The sequence below is a fragment of the Orycteropus afer genome, unplaced genomic scaffold (assembly GCF_000298275.1).
Source record: "Orycteropus afer afer isolate SDZICR_OR568_19922 unplaced genomic scaffold, OryAfe1.0 scaffold00106, whole genome shotgun sequence".
Lineage (NCBI taxonomy): Eukaryota > Metazoa > Chordata > Mammalia > Tubulidentata > Orycteropodidae > Orycteropus > Orycteropus afer.
The window spans coordinates 6452988-6472137 of record NW_006921693.1 but is presented as its reverse complement, the minus strand read 5'-3'; the positions used below and the strand labels follow the sequence as shown (position 1 = coordinate 6472137).

The 19150-nt window shown below is 42.8% G+C and overlaps 1 protein-coding gene across 1 annotated transcript in view; it reads right to left on the bottom strand.

The window, feature by feature from the left end:
* ANXA13 (annexin A13) overlaps window positions 1–19150 on the bottom strand; it is a 60558-nt gene that overhangs the window by 24462 nt on the left and 16946 nt on the right. Inside the window, exon 3 of the mRNA XM_007943411.1 lies at window positions 5054–5129. Coding sequence (XP_007941602.1) covers window positions 5054–5129 — 76 coding nt within the window. The remainder of the gene's footprint in view (window positions 1–5053; window positions 5130–19150) is intronic.

Genomic DNA, 19150 nt, shown 5'->3' with positions numbered 1-19150 from the left:
TAGCTGGGCACCATCTAGTTCTTCGCCCAGGCCTCCTTTTAATCAACGTTGTAAATTACTTGCAGTCCTAGAACAAACAACACTTTTGTTCTCACCTTTGGGTCTACACACAGGTGTTCCTCTACCTGGAACACCTTTATCCCCAGCCCTTCCCTTCACTCTCCTTCCTCCTCTTTTAGGTCTCATCTCATTGGACTTTTCCAGGCTGGATGCAGCTCTTCTCCCTCTGTGTCCCTGTGCTGTCATTCCTCCTTCCTGCCTCCCACCACACTGCAAGTTCCACGGGAGCAGAAGGTGTTGTTCACCGATACAGCCACATAGAAGGTTCTCGATGTTTATCAGATGACGGGCTGCATGAGTGGATATTTAAATGTATGCAAACCCTCATGAATGAAGAAAGGAATGGAGACATTCATTATGCTAGAACCTTCTCTCTGCATTTATTCAAAGCTGCATGCAATACTCGGATAGAGGCATGCCTTGGAGATATTGTGGGTTTGTTTCCAGACCACCACAATAAAGCAAATATCACAATAAAGTGGGTCTCAATAATTTGTTTGTTTCCCAGTGCATATAAAAGTTATGTTCACACTATACTGTAGTCTCTTAAGCATGCAACAGCAGGATAGAAAAATTTGAAATATTTTGAGGATGACTAAAATGTGACACAGAGTTACAAAGTTAACACACGCTGTTGGGAAAAAGAGGGCGATTGACTTGTTCCACACAATTGCCTCACACATTTAATTTGTAAAAAACACAAAGATGCAAAGTGCAATAAAGTGAAGCACAATAAAATGAGGTGGGCTGGTGCTGGGATTCAGATGGGCCATACATAGCAGAAACCGATAGAAAATTCCCTCCGCTCTGCTGTCATAGTCCACTCCTGCCTGGGCAGTCCAGGAACTGCGAGCTAAGACATACATTGAAAAGTGTGTTCTACACTTTCCTTCCTGAAATGCTTTCAGAGACCAGAGAGCCAAGTCATCCTGATGGCTCAGCAATGTTTGGAGCTGAGGGAGGGTGTGAACTTGACTCTTAGATTTCCCTGAAGCTCTTGGGGTCCCCCAGTTTATCCTGGAACTGTTCCCATGGCTGAACCAAGAAATGATTGACAGAACAGTGACATCCTTTGCATTTCACAATGTGCGTGTCATATAAGCAGTCAGAGCTGATGAACAATTTCCTGTGACCATGCATGACGGTTTGAAGCACTGGGGTCAGTCCCCAGCAGTTCTGGGAAAGATTGGAAAAGAGAGAAAGGAAACCACAATCCTGACAGTACATGGGACCCTGTGGAGTAATTACACAGCAAAGGTCAGAACAGGGTGACAGCCTGCTCTGGGGATGCCTGAGGCTTCCTTGGTTTTGCTTTCTGAGCAATTTCCTGAGAAGATACCAAAACTAAACCAAATCTGCTCCTGTGAGTCTATTTTGACATCACGTAGGAGCTCATTGGAAATACAAACCCTCAATCCCCCTTAGACTTATCAAATCAGCATCTGCATATGAGCAAGATCAACAAGTAGTCTAGAAGATACACATTGAAATTTGAGAAGCAGGGGGGCTTGATGATCTCCAAAGTCACTTTGATTATTAATAGCCCATGTTTCCATGGTCCTAGGAGGGAGGATGACAAGCATCCTTTTGCATTTCAGGGAGGATAAATGGACCCTGGGACCCACACACTCTCAGGACTAAGGCGTTCTCTTCAGAAGAGTCCCACTGGGGCCACCCAAGGAAGGTAGTTCTGGGTGGAGCCTGGCGGTGAGGATCCTGGAAGCTGGGGCAGGGGCAGGAGAGGGTCTCTGAGCCCGCAGATGGAGGGCTGATAAAGAGCATCAGTGATGGGAATGGGCACTGTTCGGGGTTACCCAAAATGCGGGCCAGACACACCCTTGGAACACCAGGAAATCAGGCCCCCTCAAAACAATGAGACAGTGAGAGCTTTGCGTCGTTCTGAAAAGTAAAATATTTTATGGTATAAAACAAACAAAAACAAATGAGCTGCTATGAAGTCAAATCAGACTCGTGGCAAGTCCAAGTGTGTCAGAGTGGAACTACATTCATACAGTTTTCAAGGCTTTTGGAAGTAGATTGCCAAGCCTTCCTTTCAAGGGACTCCAACCTCCAACCTTTTGGTTGGCAGTGGACGGTTTAACTGTTTACACCACCCAGGGACCCCAATATATATAGTTGTTGTTGTTAGTTGCTGTTGAGTCCATTCCAACCCATTTGTTGTTGTTGTTGTTATTTGCCGTCGAGTCGGCCCCGACTCATAGCGACCCCTCCTTGGGTTTCCGAGGCAGTATCACTACAGAAGTAGGATTGCCCAACCTTCTTTCCGAGGAGTGGCTGGTGGGTTTGAACCGCCAGCCTTCTGGTTAGCAGTCAAGTGCCTTAGGCACTATGCGACCAGCAACCTCATATACAACGGAACAGAACAGAACACTGCCCGGTCCTGTGCCATCCTCCCAACCACCACCATGCTTGAGCCGATTGTTGCAGCCACTGTGTCAATCCATCTCATTGATGCACTTCCCCTTTTTTGCTGACCTTTCTACTTTATAAAGCATGATATGCTTCTCCAGGGACTGGTCCCTTCTGACAACATGACCAAAGTATGAGAGACAAAGTCTCCATTCTCACTTCTAAGGAGAATTTGGTCTATACTTCATCCAAAACAGATTTGTTTGTTCTTCTGGCAGTCCATGGTATATTCAATATTCTTCGCCAGCATCACAATTCAAAGGCATCAGTTCTTGGTTTGTCTTCCTTAGTTACTGGCCAGCTTTCACATGCATAGGAAACGGTTAAAAATACCATGGCTTGGATTGGGTGCATCTTAGTCTTCAAAGTGACATCTTTGGTCTTAAACACCTGAAAGAGTTGTTTTGCAGCAGATTTGCCCAATGCAATATTTCATTTGATTTCTTGACTGCTGCTCCCATGGGTGTTGATTGTGGATCCAAATAAAATGGAATCCTTGATAACTTCAATCTTTTCTCCTTTTATCATGATGTTATTTATGGTTCAATTGTGGGGATTTTTTATTTCTTTATGTTGAGACATAACCCATACTGAAGTCTGTAGTCTTTAATCATCATCAGTAAGTGCATCAAGTCTTCTTCACTTTCAGCAAAGTTGTATCATTTGCATATCACAAGTTTTTAATGAAACTTCCTCCAATCCTGATGCTGCATTCTTCTTAATATAGTCTAGTTTTTCAAATGATTTGCTCAGCATAAAAATAGAATAAGTATGGTGAAAGGATACAATCCTGACAGACACCCTTCCTGATTTTAAACCACGTAGTATCTCCTTGTTGTGTTTAAATGACTGCCTCTTGGTCTACGTACAAGTTCCTCATAAATACAATTAAGTGTTCTGGATCTCCCATTCTTCACAATGTTATTAACAATTTATGATCCACACAGTCAAATGCCTTTGCATAGTCAATGAAACAGAAGTAAACATCTTTCTGGTATTCTTTGCTGTCAGCCAAGATCTATCTGACATCAGCAATGACATTCCTTGTTCTGCGTCTCCTGAAACTAGCTTGAATTTCTGACAGTTTCCTATCAATGTACTGCTACAACCATTTCTGAATTATATTTGAATTACTGTGTGTGGTACTACTGATATTGTTCAATACTTTCTGCATTCTGTGGGATCACCTTTCTTTGGAATGGGCACAAACATGAATCTCTTCCAGTCAGTTGGCCAGGCAGCTTTCTTCCAATATATATATATTACTTTTTCCGTTTTAACAGATCATGACAAAATTTCTTTGCAAAGTATTTTTTTAAAAAAACATATCATCAAAGTCTCTTTTTCCTCTAAAAAGGATAGCAGTAATGATGGCACAATATGAAAAATGTCATCAACGTCCCTGAGCTGTAAATGTGGAAGTCATTATGTTGGTGAATGTCTTGCTGTGTATGTTTTCACCACAAGTGAGGGAAAAAAAATCTCTTTCTCCTCTAAGAATTTGAACTTGTGTGGGTTTCATACAGCAGAGCTTATGAAAGAAGATGTGACATGTGACTTGTTGGATGACTTTGTGTTACATAGTCATTGTGAGAGGGTTAAGGTAATTCTCCAGATGATGCAAATAGACAAGCTACACAAGTTCCTGGGGAAACAGGCAGTTTGGGGCAGAGGATAACAAATAGTGTTGCTATGGAGCCTTCCCTTCCAGTTCCATGCATACCACACCACCACTCCCCCATCCTCCCTCACACCCACCACCCTCACCTCTTCTCTTCTTATCACCTGGTAGCTAGTGCCTAAAGCACTTGACTGCTAACCGAAGGCTGATGAGTCAAACCCACCAGCCACTCCTTGGAAGGAAGGTTGGGCTTTCTACTTCCTTAGTGATACTGCCTCGGAAACCCAAGGAGGGGTCGCTATGAGTCGGGGAGGACGGCACCTAACAACAACAACAGTGTCCGAAAAGTTGAAAGTTAGACTTGTAAAACCTCCAGGATGGCCAAGAGCTCTTCTCTTAGTGCTGCATGTCTCATGTAAAACAAGTGAAGTAAGTGGTCTAATTCGCTGTGTGGGTGGGTGGGGTGCCAACATTTGACCTTCACAAGCTACTTAGTACTTTGCAACCACTTAGGAGGGGTCAGGAAGACCTGACTATAATATAAGTAAACCAACATTAAAGTATGTTTTTTTTAGAAAGTGGTGGAATCAGATCCTTATGGCATTTTGAAGCATTGTTAATTCCAAGAATTTTTCTCTCTGTTCAAGTCATTCTCTGTATAACTCTTTTTTTTTTTTTTGTCCAACCATCACCACTATTTGTATCCAAAAAACTTTTTCATCATCCCAAACAGAAAATCTGTACCACTTAGCAAGAAAACCTTGCTCCCCTTAACCTGGACCTTTTATAAAGACATCCTTAGAAATGGTCAACTTGGATTAGCTTGATGTACACAAAACAAGTGGGAGGTCATAGCCCTAAGATTATGGGGAAGTTGGACGTGAAGTCAAGTTTATGTGATTATCTTCAAATTTATATTAGCAAACAAAACAGCTATCATACCTATTCCTTTGCAGGCTTTGTTCAGCCTTTTGGCATCTCGGTCTGCGTTAAAGCCCTGATGACTTCTTGCTTTGGCCTAGAGAAAATAATTGAAAAGGTGAGTGCACAATATTTGTTACTGCTTTGTTAGGTGCTGTTAAATCGACTCCAAATCGTGGTGACCTTATGTACAACAGAACAAAACATCACCCAATCCTGAACCACCCTCACCATTGCCAGCATGTTCCGATGCATTGTTACGGCTGATGTGCCAATCCATCTCACCAAGGATCTCCCGTGGCCGCACCGGCCCCTTCCGGGACAAGCTATTTTCATAGCAAGCAAACTTTTGTGTGTCTCTCTCCAGAACAAAGACTGCAGCAGACCAATATCTTGAAGTGCTGGCTATACACAAGTGTATCTAGGGACTTGGTTTGCCCACCGGAAGTTGAGGGTTCTAAGATCTTTCTACAGATCCATTTGGTGGCCTGGGCTGAAACTTTGCCCTCCATTCAATTAGAGAAATAATATTTAGTTGTCAGAGATAAATAAATAATATTTCATTTAATATAGAAAAAATATTTAGTTATCATCTACACTAACAAGAGCACGGTGTTTGTCTTTCTCTCCTTGGGGACAGAAAACTCCTATTTATAACCTAAGTGAATGTTTCCTAGACTTCAGTCATCAGCGTGCTCCAGCAGCAAATTAGTCCACAGCTACCTCTGTCTGTATTGTTATTCTTCACTTATTATTTTCCTTTCAAGAAACCCTGGCGCTGCACTCATTAAAGCGCACAGCTGCAGACTGCAAGGTCAGCGGTTTGAACCCACTAGCTGCTCTTATGGGAGAAGGATATGGCAGTCTACTGCTATAAAGATTACAGCCTTGGAAATCATTTGGGGCAGTTCTACTCTGTCCTATAGGATTGCTATGAGTTGAAATAAACTCAACACCAATGGGTTTTTTTTGTTGTTGTTTTTATTTTTCTTTCAACAGACCTACTTATTTTTCCATAAATGAAGTTGTTTTAAAGAGAAAACTTGATGAGCACTAAAGTGGAAAGCCAGTATCACTGATATATATATAAACTAACCATAAAACAAATGCATCAGTATTAAAACATCTTAGATGTGAGGTTAATTACAGTTAAGCAGCTAGTAGCTCCTTGAACACCCTCTGTGTTTGCCTTCCCTCATGGAGATTCTTTTTGGTGACATGTGTTCACTTATTCCCAACCCTCAGAGAAGGCAGATTTCAGTGCTATGGCTCACACCCTGGCATTTCATTTCCTTTGGCTCCCATTGGGAAGGTACAGTGAACCACTTGAGGCACAGTGAACACACTGTGTTTCTCTCGTTTCCCTATTTCCCTTGGGTGTTCTCCCCTTCCCCCACTTCACATGGTCTTTCACTGGGCCGTCTGCCACAGGCTTGAGCCCCACCATCCTGCCTTTTGTTCCCTGTTTGGGTATATACCTTGTCACTCTGGCAACTGGTTTAGGAGTCAGGAACTCAGCAGGCTCAATTAGAGTTTTTTCCTTGATTGATGTATAGATATCAAGAGAGAAGCATGTCTTTCCCTACTGGATTTGCTGAGCTGAGAAAGTGTGATGAGAGCGACTCTAGGGCTGTTGGTGACCATCTGGCCCACTATATTAAAGAGAGTATGATTTCAAAATGAAGCAAAGAAGAGATAAGAAGAGTGAAAATGCTGGGAATGAGGAGGGAGGTGGATGGAGAGGAAGAATGAATAGCATTACTTAAATCTGTAGATACAAGAGTGCCTGGAACTAGCTCTATTCTTGGCCTTCCCAGTTACGTAATAAGAAACTGCCACATTACCAAAGCTGGTATGAGTTGAGTTTCTGCCCTTGCAACCAAACGTATCCTAACTCATATCCGTGGACTGGAGGAGATCTGGCTTCTGTTGTTGTTTCTCTTTTGTGCCATCAAGTTGATTGTGACTCTTGGGACCCTATAGGACAGAGTAAAACCATCCCATAGGGTTTTCCAGGCTGTAATCTTTACGGAAGCAGATCACCAGGTCTCCTCTGCCAAGGAGACACTAGTGGGTTCCAACTGCCAGCCTTTTGGTTAGGCACTGGGGACTTAACCCTTGTGCTACCAGGGCTCCTGGGTCTGGATTCCAGACTTTGAATTATGTAGAATCATGGGATCCTAGAGCCAAGGGGATCTTCAGGGCCACCTGTCACCCTATTGCTCTTTGCAATGTGAATGTGTGGCCCATTTTGAAGCATTTATTCCTAAAACACACCAGTAGGACCCAGGGGGTGGGGAGTAGAGATAGACATTGGTAGAACACCTACATGTGCCAGGTAGCTTACAGACCTTTCTTCACTATTAATAGGGAGTCCACATTATTATTCTTACTTCACAGACAAGGAAACCTGGCGTCAGGTGGGTTAGGGAATCTGTCTGAGATTTTGCTGATGTTGGGCTGCACCCAGCTCTATTTGTTCCTAAAATTCACCTTCTGTCGGGCCTCACGCTCTGTTTGACCGAGGTATTCATGTTTGGGCACAGGGGTGACATACCACATTGTCCTTATCCAGATCTTTCATGAAGAGTAAGAAAACAACTGGTTGCTTCTGATAAAATCCCACTAGGTAACAAATGGAAGTTTATTGACAGAACCAACTACTGAATTTGCAAGGCTCAGTGCAAAATGCAAGTGTGGGCTCCTCCTTAAAACACCATTAAGGATCTCAAGATGGTGACATTGGAGCGTAAACCAAGAGCAGGGTCCTTCTGAGTGTTGTGTCCTGTACGACTACCAAAATCACACGCCCATGAAGCCAACCTTGTTTTTGGTCAAAATCTAGAAGAAGTGGTCTCGGAGCATGGAAGGGTAAGGAAGTTGAGATCCCAAGGGAGTGTCTTTGCTTTATATCAGCTGGGTCTGTGGAGGACTCTGGGCGTGAAGTGGAATTCAGCCAGGTCTCATCACGACAGAGAATTTGGTGGGACACCTATTACCTGTCCCGTTTCCTAACTAACCATCTGAAACAGAGACACGTGGCTGCTGTGAATGGCTGTGCAGACTGTGCCTCACCTGCAGGCAGCAGGGCTGGGGTCCAGCAGAAGCTGCACTTTGCCAACCCCTGGGCTGCAGAGCTGCCACCCCAAGGGGCATCTTTATCTCATTTACACAACAAAGTAGTGTGGACTTGTGGAGACTGCATGGAGATGTATTTAAGGTCACCTGGCCAGGTGGTGGCCGAATCAAAGATTAGAACTAGAACCAGACCTTCTGACTCTGTCAGGTGTGAATGGTGTTCCTGACCCCGTGGCCTTCCTATTTTAGTAAGGTCACTCCATGACCTTACTAAAAGGTCATGCAGAGCTACGGCGCTGAGAAGTCCCAATCAATAGGTTGGCAGTTTGAATCCACCCAGAGGTGCCTCAAAAGAGAGGCCTGAGGATCTACTTCTGAAAAACCGGCCACTGAAACCCTGTGGAGCCCATCTCTCCTCTGACCCACGTGCGGTCGCCATCAGGCAGTCAACTTGAGAACGACTAGTGGTTTGTAGGATCTGAGGGGGTGGGAAAAGAAATCTGTGACCATGTGCAGGTTGTTTATCTAAGGCCAAAAAGTGAGTAAAAGAATGCCATTTGGGATACCTGGGGGTGCAGTGGGAGAGTGTTGGACTGCATGACAGAAACAAAGATGAGGATCTTCATTTCCCTTTATTGCTTAACAAATAATTCCAGAACTTTACACCAGTGGCACAGCCATCAGCCGGGTAGGTGGACATCACAGTCCCGTGTGTGGCTTCCTGTGAGGACCCCTCTCAGCCACGTGGATTATCTTTCCTTCTCCTCTTGAGAAGAGCATTCAGTCTTCCCCCTTGGAAGTGCAGGATATTTGATGTCAAATTGAAGGGATCAGATGATGTGATTTGAAAAAAAGGAAGAAAGCAAACAGTCCATTTGGACGCTTTCCCCTTTGTGTGGCTGGTGCTCCGGACAATGGCCGTATTCATCAGGGATACCCGATGTTTGTGCAAGGAGCGCCCTATGGCTTATTCCAATAAAGAACTTCTCAGGAATGTATACAGATCCAACATTCCACACCCATTGTTCATTGTTTGTGTGGCAGGCAGCTGACTTTGGGGCCTCCGGCCTGTTGGCCAGTCAGGACTTTCAATGTTTGAAACCTGGAGCCCCTGAGCAAGGCTTTCAAACAAAGGCGGTCTGTGGGTATGTGAGTCAGGTCAAAATGGGGAGGAAGTGGACTCCAGACGGGTTCAGGGATGTCAGGAAGGTGGGATGAACATGCGTGTGTACACAGATGTCATGTTGTGAGTTGCCATTGAGTGGCTCCACCTCATGGTGAGCTCGTGTATAACAGAAAGAAATGCTGTCCAGGCCTGTGCCACCTTCCTGATCATTGCTGTCATCATTCTTGTGACACCTGTGAGTTTGAGAGCTTTCTGACCTAAGGGCTCATCTTCCAGTACTGTATGGACAATGTTCTGTTGTACTCCATAAGTTTTCATTGGCTAATTTTCAGAAACAAATCTCCATGCCTTTCTTCCTAGTCTGTCTTAGTCCGGAAGCTCTGTTGAAGCCTGCCCACCATGGGTGACCCTGCTAGGATTTGAAATACTGGTAGCAGAGCTTCCAGAATCACAGCAACACGCAAACCACCATCATACAACAAACCGACAGACAGGTGGTGGGCATGAGTATTAAACTTATTTCTGCTAAATGCCTATAGAGGCAGAGCAACAGTGCTGGTTTTTTTAAACAGTGTTTACACTGACACTCAAGAAACACACAAAAAAATGGCCCATCGGAGATATTAGGAGATGTTAATAAAAAATGATTTCAGAGGTCTGGATTTTGAGCCTACCTGGACTTGGATTTGAATGCTAGTTCTGCTCCTTAGCACCCAACAGGAACTTGGGTCATTAACCTCTAAGCTCCCATTGACATCTAAGATACGCAAAATGGGGACAAAGTTTTGCAAGGTTTGAGGCTTATAGGAGGTAACATTTCAAGTGCTGAGTTTATAGAGGAGCTACATAAATGCTAGTCCCTCCACTGTTCTGTGAGGCACAACTTGTAATGGTCTTCAGTTTTCAAAGTCTGCATATTTTGATTAAACAAGTTTGGCAGATGTACCTGCGTATATTCTGTATCTTTTCAGTATATATAAATATATAAGATATGAATGTGTATGTGTGTGTATGTATACACATATATAGATAAACATTGATATATCTAGATATATGGGAGCTCTGGTAGCATAGTGCCTAAGGCACTTGACTACTAACCAGAAAGTTGGCTGTTCAAACCCACCACCAGCCACTCCTCGGTAGGAAGATTAGGCAATCTACTTCCGTAGTGATACTGCCTTGGAAACTCAAGGAAAGGTTGCTATGAGTCAGAGACGACTCAACGGCACATAACAACAACAACAACATAGATATATAGATAGATAGATATGCTCAAACAATACCATGTTTATAATAGGTTGGGCAATCCTACTTCCGTAGTGATACTGCCTCGGAAACCCAAGGAGGGGTCGCTATGAGTCAGGTTTGACTCGACGGCACATAACAACAACAACAACAACATTAAGGCTATGGAGTCTGAGAGTGGTACAAACGGCTACATGCTCAGCTCAGCTGCTAGTTGAAAGGTTGGAATAAGCTGGTAACTTCCAGTCTGAGCTTTCTTTCTTCTGACATATCTACATATCCCTCCTCTGTGTCTCTGTATTCCTTCATACAAAATGAGGAAATGAGTGATAGGTTTTTCTTGAGGGAGGAGACACAGAAAGTAAACTTAGATTCTACGATCCTAGGAAGCTGTGTCACCTGGACTGAAAACATCCAGTCTGTGAAATGACTCACGGATGCCCTTGCTCTAGCCCATCTGCCACCCACAAGGAAGGTCAGCTCCTGTATTGAGTTCCTGATACTCCCAGCCAGAAAGGCAAGAATGGAAAAATAGACACCCTATCAGAAGCCTCTGTTCAGTCCAATGCAAGGAAGTCTTAACACTTATGATAGAAATGGAACATTGTGAGAAAATATTCCTCCAGGTTGTAGTAAATTCTGGAGACAGAGCTTCTGAAGGAGTTGAGTAACCAGTAACCATGTCCTCGAGTTGATTCCAACTCATGGTGACCCCATGTGTGTCAGACTACAACTGTGCTCCATGGTTTCCAGTGGCTGATTTTTCAGAAGCAATCACCAGGCCCTTCTTGTGAGGCACCTCTGGGGTAGACTTGAACCTCCAACCTCTCATTTAGCAGCACTCTGAAAAGCCAATCAGGAGTTTCAGCGTTTGGAACTTGGAGCCCCTGGGCAAGTCTTTCAAATAAAGCAGGTTTGTGGGCATGAGAATCAAATCAAAATGGGCAAGAAGTGGGTTCCAGATGGGTTCAGGAAAGTCAGGAAGGTGAGATGAACATGGCTGGGGGATATGGTTTGCAAATAGATTGCTCATAGTAACTAGCATTTTCCAAGCCATAGCCTTACATTCCCTGTTCCTGTGTTCTGGTTTTCTATTTGGATAACACTGTTGTTGTTAGGTGCTGTGGAGTGCATTCTGACTCAGCAAACCTATGAATGAATTGAAAAGTAACATGCAGCAGGCAAATTAGACTATCCTCTGAATAATGCTCCCTCCCTTCTCAGTTTTCTCCTCCCTTTCTCCTTCCTCCTCCAATCTATCTTCTCTTCTTCCATCCCTCAACAAACTAGTTGATATCTACTGTGTGCCAAGCAATACCCAAGGGGAGGGGGACACACGATATATGAAGCACAGTCCTCGTCCCCAAGGAAATAGACACACAAATAGATGGCAATTGCATTAAGATATTGTAGGGACTTTGGATGCAAATAACTGGGAGGAAAAGGAAGATTTTTCTGGAGGACTTGACATTTGTGCTGGTTCCTAAAAGATGAAAGGGAGTTAGTTAAGCAAGCCAGAAAAAAATAGAGGAGGGTGTGGGGATGAAGGTGGAGGAAAGGTAGTCTGGAGAGAAACTAAACAATGATTTCTAAATCTGTGTACTTGTGTGCTTACTACTATGACCCAGTATTGTGTTATTACATCACAAACACGATACATGTGATATGATGGTTCATGTTATGTATCAACTTGGTTAGACTAGGGTTCTCAGTGTTTTGGTAGACATTGGACTGGTTGCTCTTCCATAATGTAATGTAATATTATGTAATCACTTTCACGATCTGATCTGATGTGATTAACCAATTAATTGAAAGGGGAGTTTCCTTGCATGTATCAACCCTGAACTCTTCCTGTTGCCTGACTTCTGGTTCCTCGGATGTAAGTCGCAGAAACAAGGCCTAAAGTAGGACCTTGAGAATATCCCACTTGAATTTAGAGGTCATGTCAAGAATAGATTTGACACAATGAACACTAATGACTGAAGACCAGACAAGTTGTGGGATGACATCAAGAACATCATACATTAAGAAAGAAAAAGGTCATTAAAAGGATAGGAAAGAAAGAAAAGACAAAAATGATGTCAGAAGAGACTAAAAGTTGCCCTTGAATGGAGAACAGCCAAAGCAAATGAAAGAAATGATGAAATGAAAGAGCTGAACAGAAGATTTCAAAGGGTGGCTCAAGAAGACAAAAGTGTTATCATGAAATGTGCAGAGACCTGGAGTTAGAAAAGCAAACAAACATGCTTGGCATTTCTCAAGCTGAAAGAACTGAAAGAAAAAGTTAAGCCTTGAGTTATAATATTGAAAGATTCTATGGTCAAAAAATTGAATGGCAGATGAAGCATCAAAAGAAAGTGGAAAGAATACATAGAGTCACTGTACCGAAAAGAATTGGTCAATATTCAACCATTTCAAGGGTTGCTTATAGTCAAGAACCATTGGTACTGAGGGAAGAAGCCCGAGATGCACTGAGGGCATTGGCAAAAAACAAAGCTCCAGGAATTGATGGAATACCAACTGAGATGTTTCAACTAATGGATGCAATGCTAGAAGCGCTCACTTATCTAGGCCAAGAAATTTGGAAGACAGCTACCTGGCCAACTGACTGGAAGAGATACATATTTGTGCCTATTCCAAAGAAAAGTGATCAATGGGATGTAGAAGTTATTGAACAATATCATCAATATCACACCCAATATCATATCTTTTGCTGAAGACACTTCAAATCATTTGCAGCAGTTTATCACAGGGACCTGCCGGAAATTCAAAGTGGACTCAGAAGAGGACGTGGAGCAAGAGTTATCATTGCTGACATCAAATGGATCTTGACTGAAAGCAGAGAATACCAGAAAGATGTTTACCTGTATCTTATTGACTACACAAAGGCATTAAGCTATGTGGATCATAACAAATTATGGATAACATTGCAAAATATGGGAATTTCAAATCACTTAATTATACTCACGTAGAACCTGTACATAGACCAAGAGGCAGTTGTTTGAACAGAAGAAGGGGATATAGTATAGTTTAAAGTCAGGAAAGATGTGTGTCAGGGTTGTTTCCTTTCCCACACTTATTCCATCTGTATCCTAAGCAAATAATCCGAGAAGCTGAACTCTATGAAGAACATGGTATCAGGATTGGAAGAAGATTCATTAACAGCCTGTGATATGCAGATGACACGGCCTTGCTTGCTGAATGTGAAAAGGACTTGAAGCACTTACTGCTGAAGATTAAAGACTATAGCCTTCAGTATGGATTACACTTCAACATAAAGAAAACAAAAATCCTCACAACTGCACCAATAAGTAGCATCATGATAAATGGAGAAGAGATTGAAGTTGTTGAGGATTTTATTTCACTTGGACTCACAATCAACACCTACGGAAGCAGCAGTCAAGATATCAAATGACATATTGCATTGGGCTGCAAAAGACCTCTTTAAAGTGTTCAAAAGCAAAGATGTCACTTTGAGAGCTAAGGTTCATCTGATCCAAGCCATGGTATTTTCAGTTGACTCACCAGCCACTCCTCGGAAGGAAGGTTGGGCAATCTACTTCCATAGGGATACCACCTCGGAAACCCAGGGAGGAGTTGCTATGAGTCAAATCGAATCGACTCAATGGCAGTGAGTTTTTTCATAAGCATGTAAAAGCTGGACAATGATCAAGGAAGACTGAAGAACTGATGTATTTGAATTATGATGCTGGTGAAGAATATTGAATATACCATGGAAAGCCAGAAGAACAAACAAATACAAATATGTCTTGGAAGAAGTACTGCCAGAATGTTCTTTTCCTTAGAAGCAAAGATTTTGTGTCATGTATTTTGGACATGTTATTAAGAGGGATCAGTCTCTGGAGAAGGACATCATACTTGGTAAAGTAAAGGGTCAGTGAAAAAGAAGCTTCTCAACAAGATGGATTGACACAATGGCTGCAAGAATGGACTCAAACGTAGCAGCAGTTATGGGCAGTGTTTCATTCTGTTGTACATTGGGCCACTATCAGTCGAAACCACCTCAAAGGCATTCAACAGTAAGCCACACTCCCAGACCATGAAACGCGGTATAATGACATAGCACAGACTGTGAACTTGGATCTACTGTGTTCGATCCGTTTTGCCCCTCGCTAGTTGTACAGCCCAGGAAAGCTGATCAATCTCTCTGAGCCTTAGTTACCTCATCTGTAAAGGGGGGATGCCCTCCCTCGTGGAATAGCGTGTGGTTGAGATGTCATTGTGCTGGGACACAGCAGCACTGAGCTGGACCATAGCGAGCACTTGGTTGGTGGCACGAAAGAGGGAAGATGCTCGATGGCATAAGATCTTAGGGTCATTTGTAAACTGAAAATTTATTGAAATGTGAAGGGAGTGTTATTGTTATTGTTTTCTATTTCCAGTGCAGCTCCCCAGAAGCCTTGGCTTGCTGCCCTCTGCTCAGTAAATATTTGAAAGTGGTTGTGTGGTATCCAAGCTCTGGCCCAGAAGGGCTCTTAGGAAGTGTTGGGATCAGAGAGCAGAGGGCTAGCTGTGCACTAATCTAAAGCAGACTGCTGCTTGAGATGGCATGAAACAAGGAGGAGGCTGAGAAGATAAAAGCCAGGGCCAGGATTAAAACCAGGCAGTGGCTAATAAGCAGGAACAAAACGGAGGCAGATGAAGACTGCTGGGCAGAGCCGCAGATCGCCTGAATTCTCCTTTAAGCACTTGCCAATGCCACTGTTAGTGCCTGAGCTCTAGAATCAATGTTGACGCTTTTGGCTAAACTTACCTTGTGCAATTATAGAGCTGGGAAAACTGAGGTCCAGTTTGAAGAAAGGATTTCTTTGAGGTCACACAAGGGCCCCCCGTTCTCAGAAATTTACCCTCGAGCATGCCATCCTATTCTTCTCTTTTCTTATGGAGATAGGTCCCGGGGTGAACCAAATGGTTTGCCCTCAGACTGCAGTATTTTTATGGAATTAATATACATTTTTTTGCCACTATTTCAATAAGGGCTCTATGCTACTATTCTTTTACATGTCAGTGTAAATAAATAAATAAAACATCAGCATACTGCACAGTTACAAAATGACCTGAGGGAGATGGGGCAGTTGGCAAACACACACAACGTGTCTTATTTGCATAAAAATAGGATACTAACCAAACAGTTGGCAGTTTGAACTGACCCAGTGGCTCCCTGGAAGAAAGGTGTGGCAATCTGTTTCCATAAAGATTGTAGCAAAGCCAAGGCTATAAGACAGTTCTAGTCTGTAACACATGAGGTTACCATGGGTTGGATTGCCTTGATGGTAACGGGTGTCCTAAGGCTCTGTTTTCCTGAAAGATGGTAAATACAGTGCCTGCCTCCTGCAGGTCATCATAAGGACATGTATCGGAAGCTCCTGGAGCATGGTGAGTGTTCAATACTATTTTCATTATTTTTTTCCATGTTGACCTGATTCCTGTTGAGTGTTGGATGAGTCCCTTCCATGATGCTTTGTGGGAAGGCTTTAAAATAGGGACTTAGTAAATGCAACACAACTGATTATGTAAGTTATTCCTAGGTCAGAAACCATTTTGTATTTATACAGATAAGTAGCAGCACAGGGTGAACATCCAAGAGAATTTATGGGAGAAAAACTTAGAATGTGACAAAATAGAAATCATTTATTATGTGCCAGGCACTGGTTCAATTAATTTATATGCAATAACTCATTTAAACCCCACAAAAATCTTATGAGGTAGGTATTAAGCCAAACCTGTCACTGTTGAGTTGATACCAACTCACAGCGACCCTAGAAGACAGGGTGGAACAACCCTACATGGTTTCCAAGGTTGAAATCTTCACAGAAGTGGATTGCCATATCATTCTCCTGTGAAACGGCTGATGGGTTCAAACCACCAACCTTTCATTTAGCAACCAAAAGCACTACCACTGCACTACCATACCTGCAGATGGAAAACCAAGACAGAGAGGTTAATAATTTGTCCAAGGTCACACAGCTAGTAAATAGTGGAACAGAGACTCACACCCACACAGTCTGGCTCCAGGGACTCTACTACTGACTTCTCAGCAATATATCTCCTTTTTTTTTGTCCCTGTAAAAGTTATTTAAAAAAAAAAAGTTTTGCTCTTACATTTCATGGGCATACAAAACTCAAGGAGATTAAAAAAAAAAAAAAAAAACCCTACTCATCCCAACTCTCAGAATGCTGATCTTTCATGGAAACATCAGCTGAGACCTGTGACTTATCTGTGGACCAAAGAAGCCAAGAACCTCCTGCATAGGCATGTGATCAATAAATATTCTTGACGACAAGACAGTGAGAAGTGAAATGAGAAATGAAGGCTGGATGCCACTATTTACTAAACTAAATGGACCACCATCTCCTGCATGCAGGAGAGACACTACCGTCAAAGTCTGCCCACAGTGTCTCTTCTGATTCAGATGGAGTCGTGTTTTATAATTCTCATCTGTGAATGGGATTAATCTCTGCCCTATCCTACAGAATCTTGCAAAGATCAAATAAGACCGTGAGAGAACGCTGGCCAAGGAGGTGTCATTATCAGAGGACTCAGAGCAGGGGAGGAATTAGCCCTCCTGTCACATCTCCAACAGGCCCTTCTCTTCATCTTACCCCAAACTTTTCATTCCCCCTCTCCTAAAGCATCTTGCCCTCAGAATAGTGGAGGGATCACTCAAACCCCAAAACCAATCTTTTGCTTTTGAGTTCGTTATGATTCACGGAGACCCCATGTGTTGCAGATTTGCTCCATAGGATTTTCAAGGCCATGACCTTTTGGAAGATTATCAGGTCTTCCTTCCGAGGCACCCTGGGTGGGGTCAATCTGCCAACCTTTTGGTCTGTAGTTGAATTCTGCTACTGAACCACTACTGCCCCCAGAATATAGATTAGTAGCTTCTCAACCCAGGATGCACATCAAAAGCATTTGGAATGCTTCAAAATACACAAATGACTGAGTCCCACTCTAGTCCTATCAAATCAGATCAATGAGAGGAGGGCTCAAGTTCTGTTCATTAAAAAAAAAAAAAAAAAAAAAAAACCTCTCCAGATAATTCCAATGTACAGCTAAAGTTGAGAGCCAGTGGGCTGACAAAGATTAGAAACTTGCTCCATGGACATCCCAATGAATAAGAAAGACAACTTAAAAATGTACTGAGGGGCTGCACAGGGCACTGTACAGAAATGCTGAACCTTAGTGAAGGAGCAAAAGATAAAGGAAAAAGGAAGAGGCTCATCATAGAATCTTAGACTAAAAATCCAAATCACAACTTTCCAAAATGGGTGAGAGTTGTTTGTGTGTGTGTGTGTGTGTCCTGAGAAGGCACGAAACTCATTGGGTTTCTAACTGGGAGAAGAATTACTTTTAAAATTCTCTCTCAAGTCTTCTCTTTCAGTTGGTCTGCCTGGGTATAATGTGTCTGTCTCACTCTTCTAACCCAAACCCACTGTCACTGAGTGGATTCTGATGCATAGCAACCCTAGAGGACAGAGTAGAACTGCTTCGTAGGGCTTCCAAAGCTGTCAATCTTTACAGAAGCAGACTGCCTCCTCTTTCTCCCATGGAGTGCTGGTGAGTTTGAACCACCAACCTTGTGGTTAGCAGCTAAATGCCTAAGCCACAGCAGCACCAGAGCTCTATCCTACAGACTGTGGACCAAATCTAGCCTGTCACTTGTTTTTGTAAATAAAGTTTTATTGGAACACAGCCACACCCATTCATTTATATTTGGTCGATGATTGCTTTCACAATACAGTAACAGAACTAAATAGTTGCAACAGAGACTATACGGCCCACAAGCCCTCAAATAATTACTTTGCCGACCCCTGCCCTCACCAAAAAACAAACCAAACTCACTGCCATCAAGTAGATTCTGACTTATAGCAACCCCCATTGGGTTTCCGAGGCTGTAAATTTTAATGGAAGTAGATAGCCCCATCTTCCTTCCATGGATTTGAACCACTGACCTTCTTCTGGTTAGCAGCCAAGTGCCTTATCCACTATGCCACCAGAGCTCCTTAAGACTCCTGCCTTATGCCATGCTAATAGGTCCTTTTATCAGAAAGAGACAACCGGGTGACATGATCTGAGACTTCAACTGGCAAAAATATTTACTTAGAATCTAATACATTTTTTTTTTGCTTTGATTTCATTTAACATATTTACTTATAATTTATGTTAGTTGATATTGATTTTCCATTTAAGGTACTAATGTAAAGTTTCCTTTAAGAGAAATTGATTTATGTCAAAAGGGCAAGTGAATTTACAGAAAATATTGATAGGCGATATTCCAGGTGGCACATATATTTGGCATAATCATGAAGGATGTACTTAAGCCTCAAGTTTGGGGAACATTGAACACATATAATCCCCTCATTTTACAGGTAAAGAAACTGAGGACTGGATGTTAAATCACCTGCCCAGGGCCACCTACCTGCTCATGGAAGACCCTGGACGCCTCTCTCTCTCTCAGACAATATTCTTTCAACTCTAACTCATTACTCACTTATACTCTGAGGCCAGTTAGTGTGGATACAAAGAATTGTACTAAAGGTCATGAATACAGACCCAGAGAATATTCTGGTGACGTATCCACAGATAAGTTTAAGAAAGAGTGATGGACCAGGAGAGTTCCGGCAAGATGGCGGACTAGGCAGAA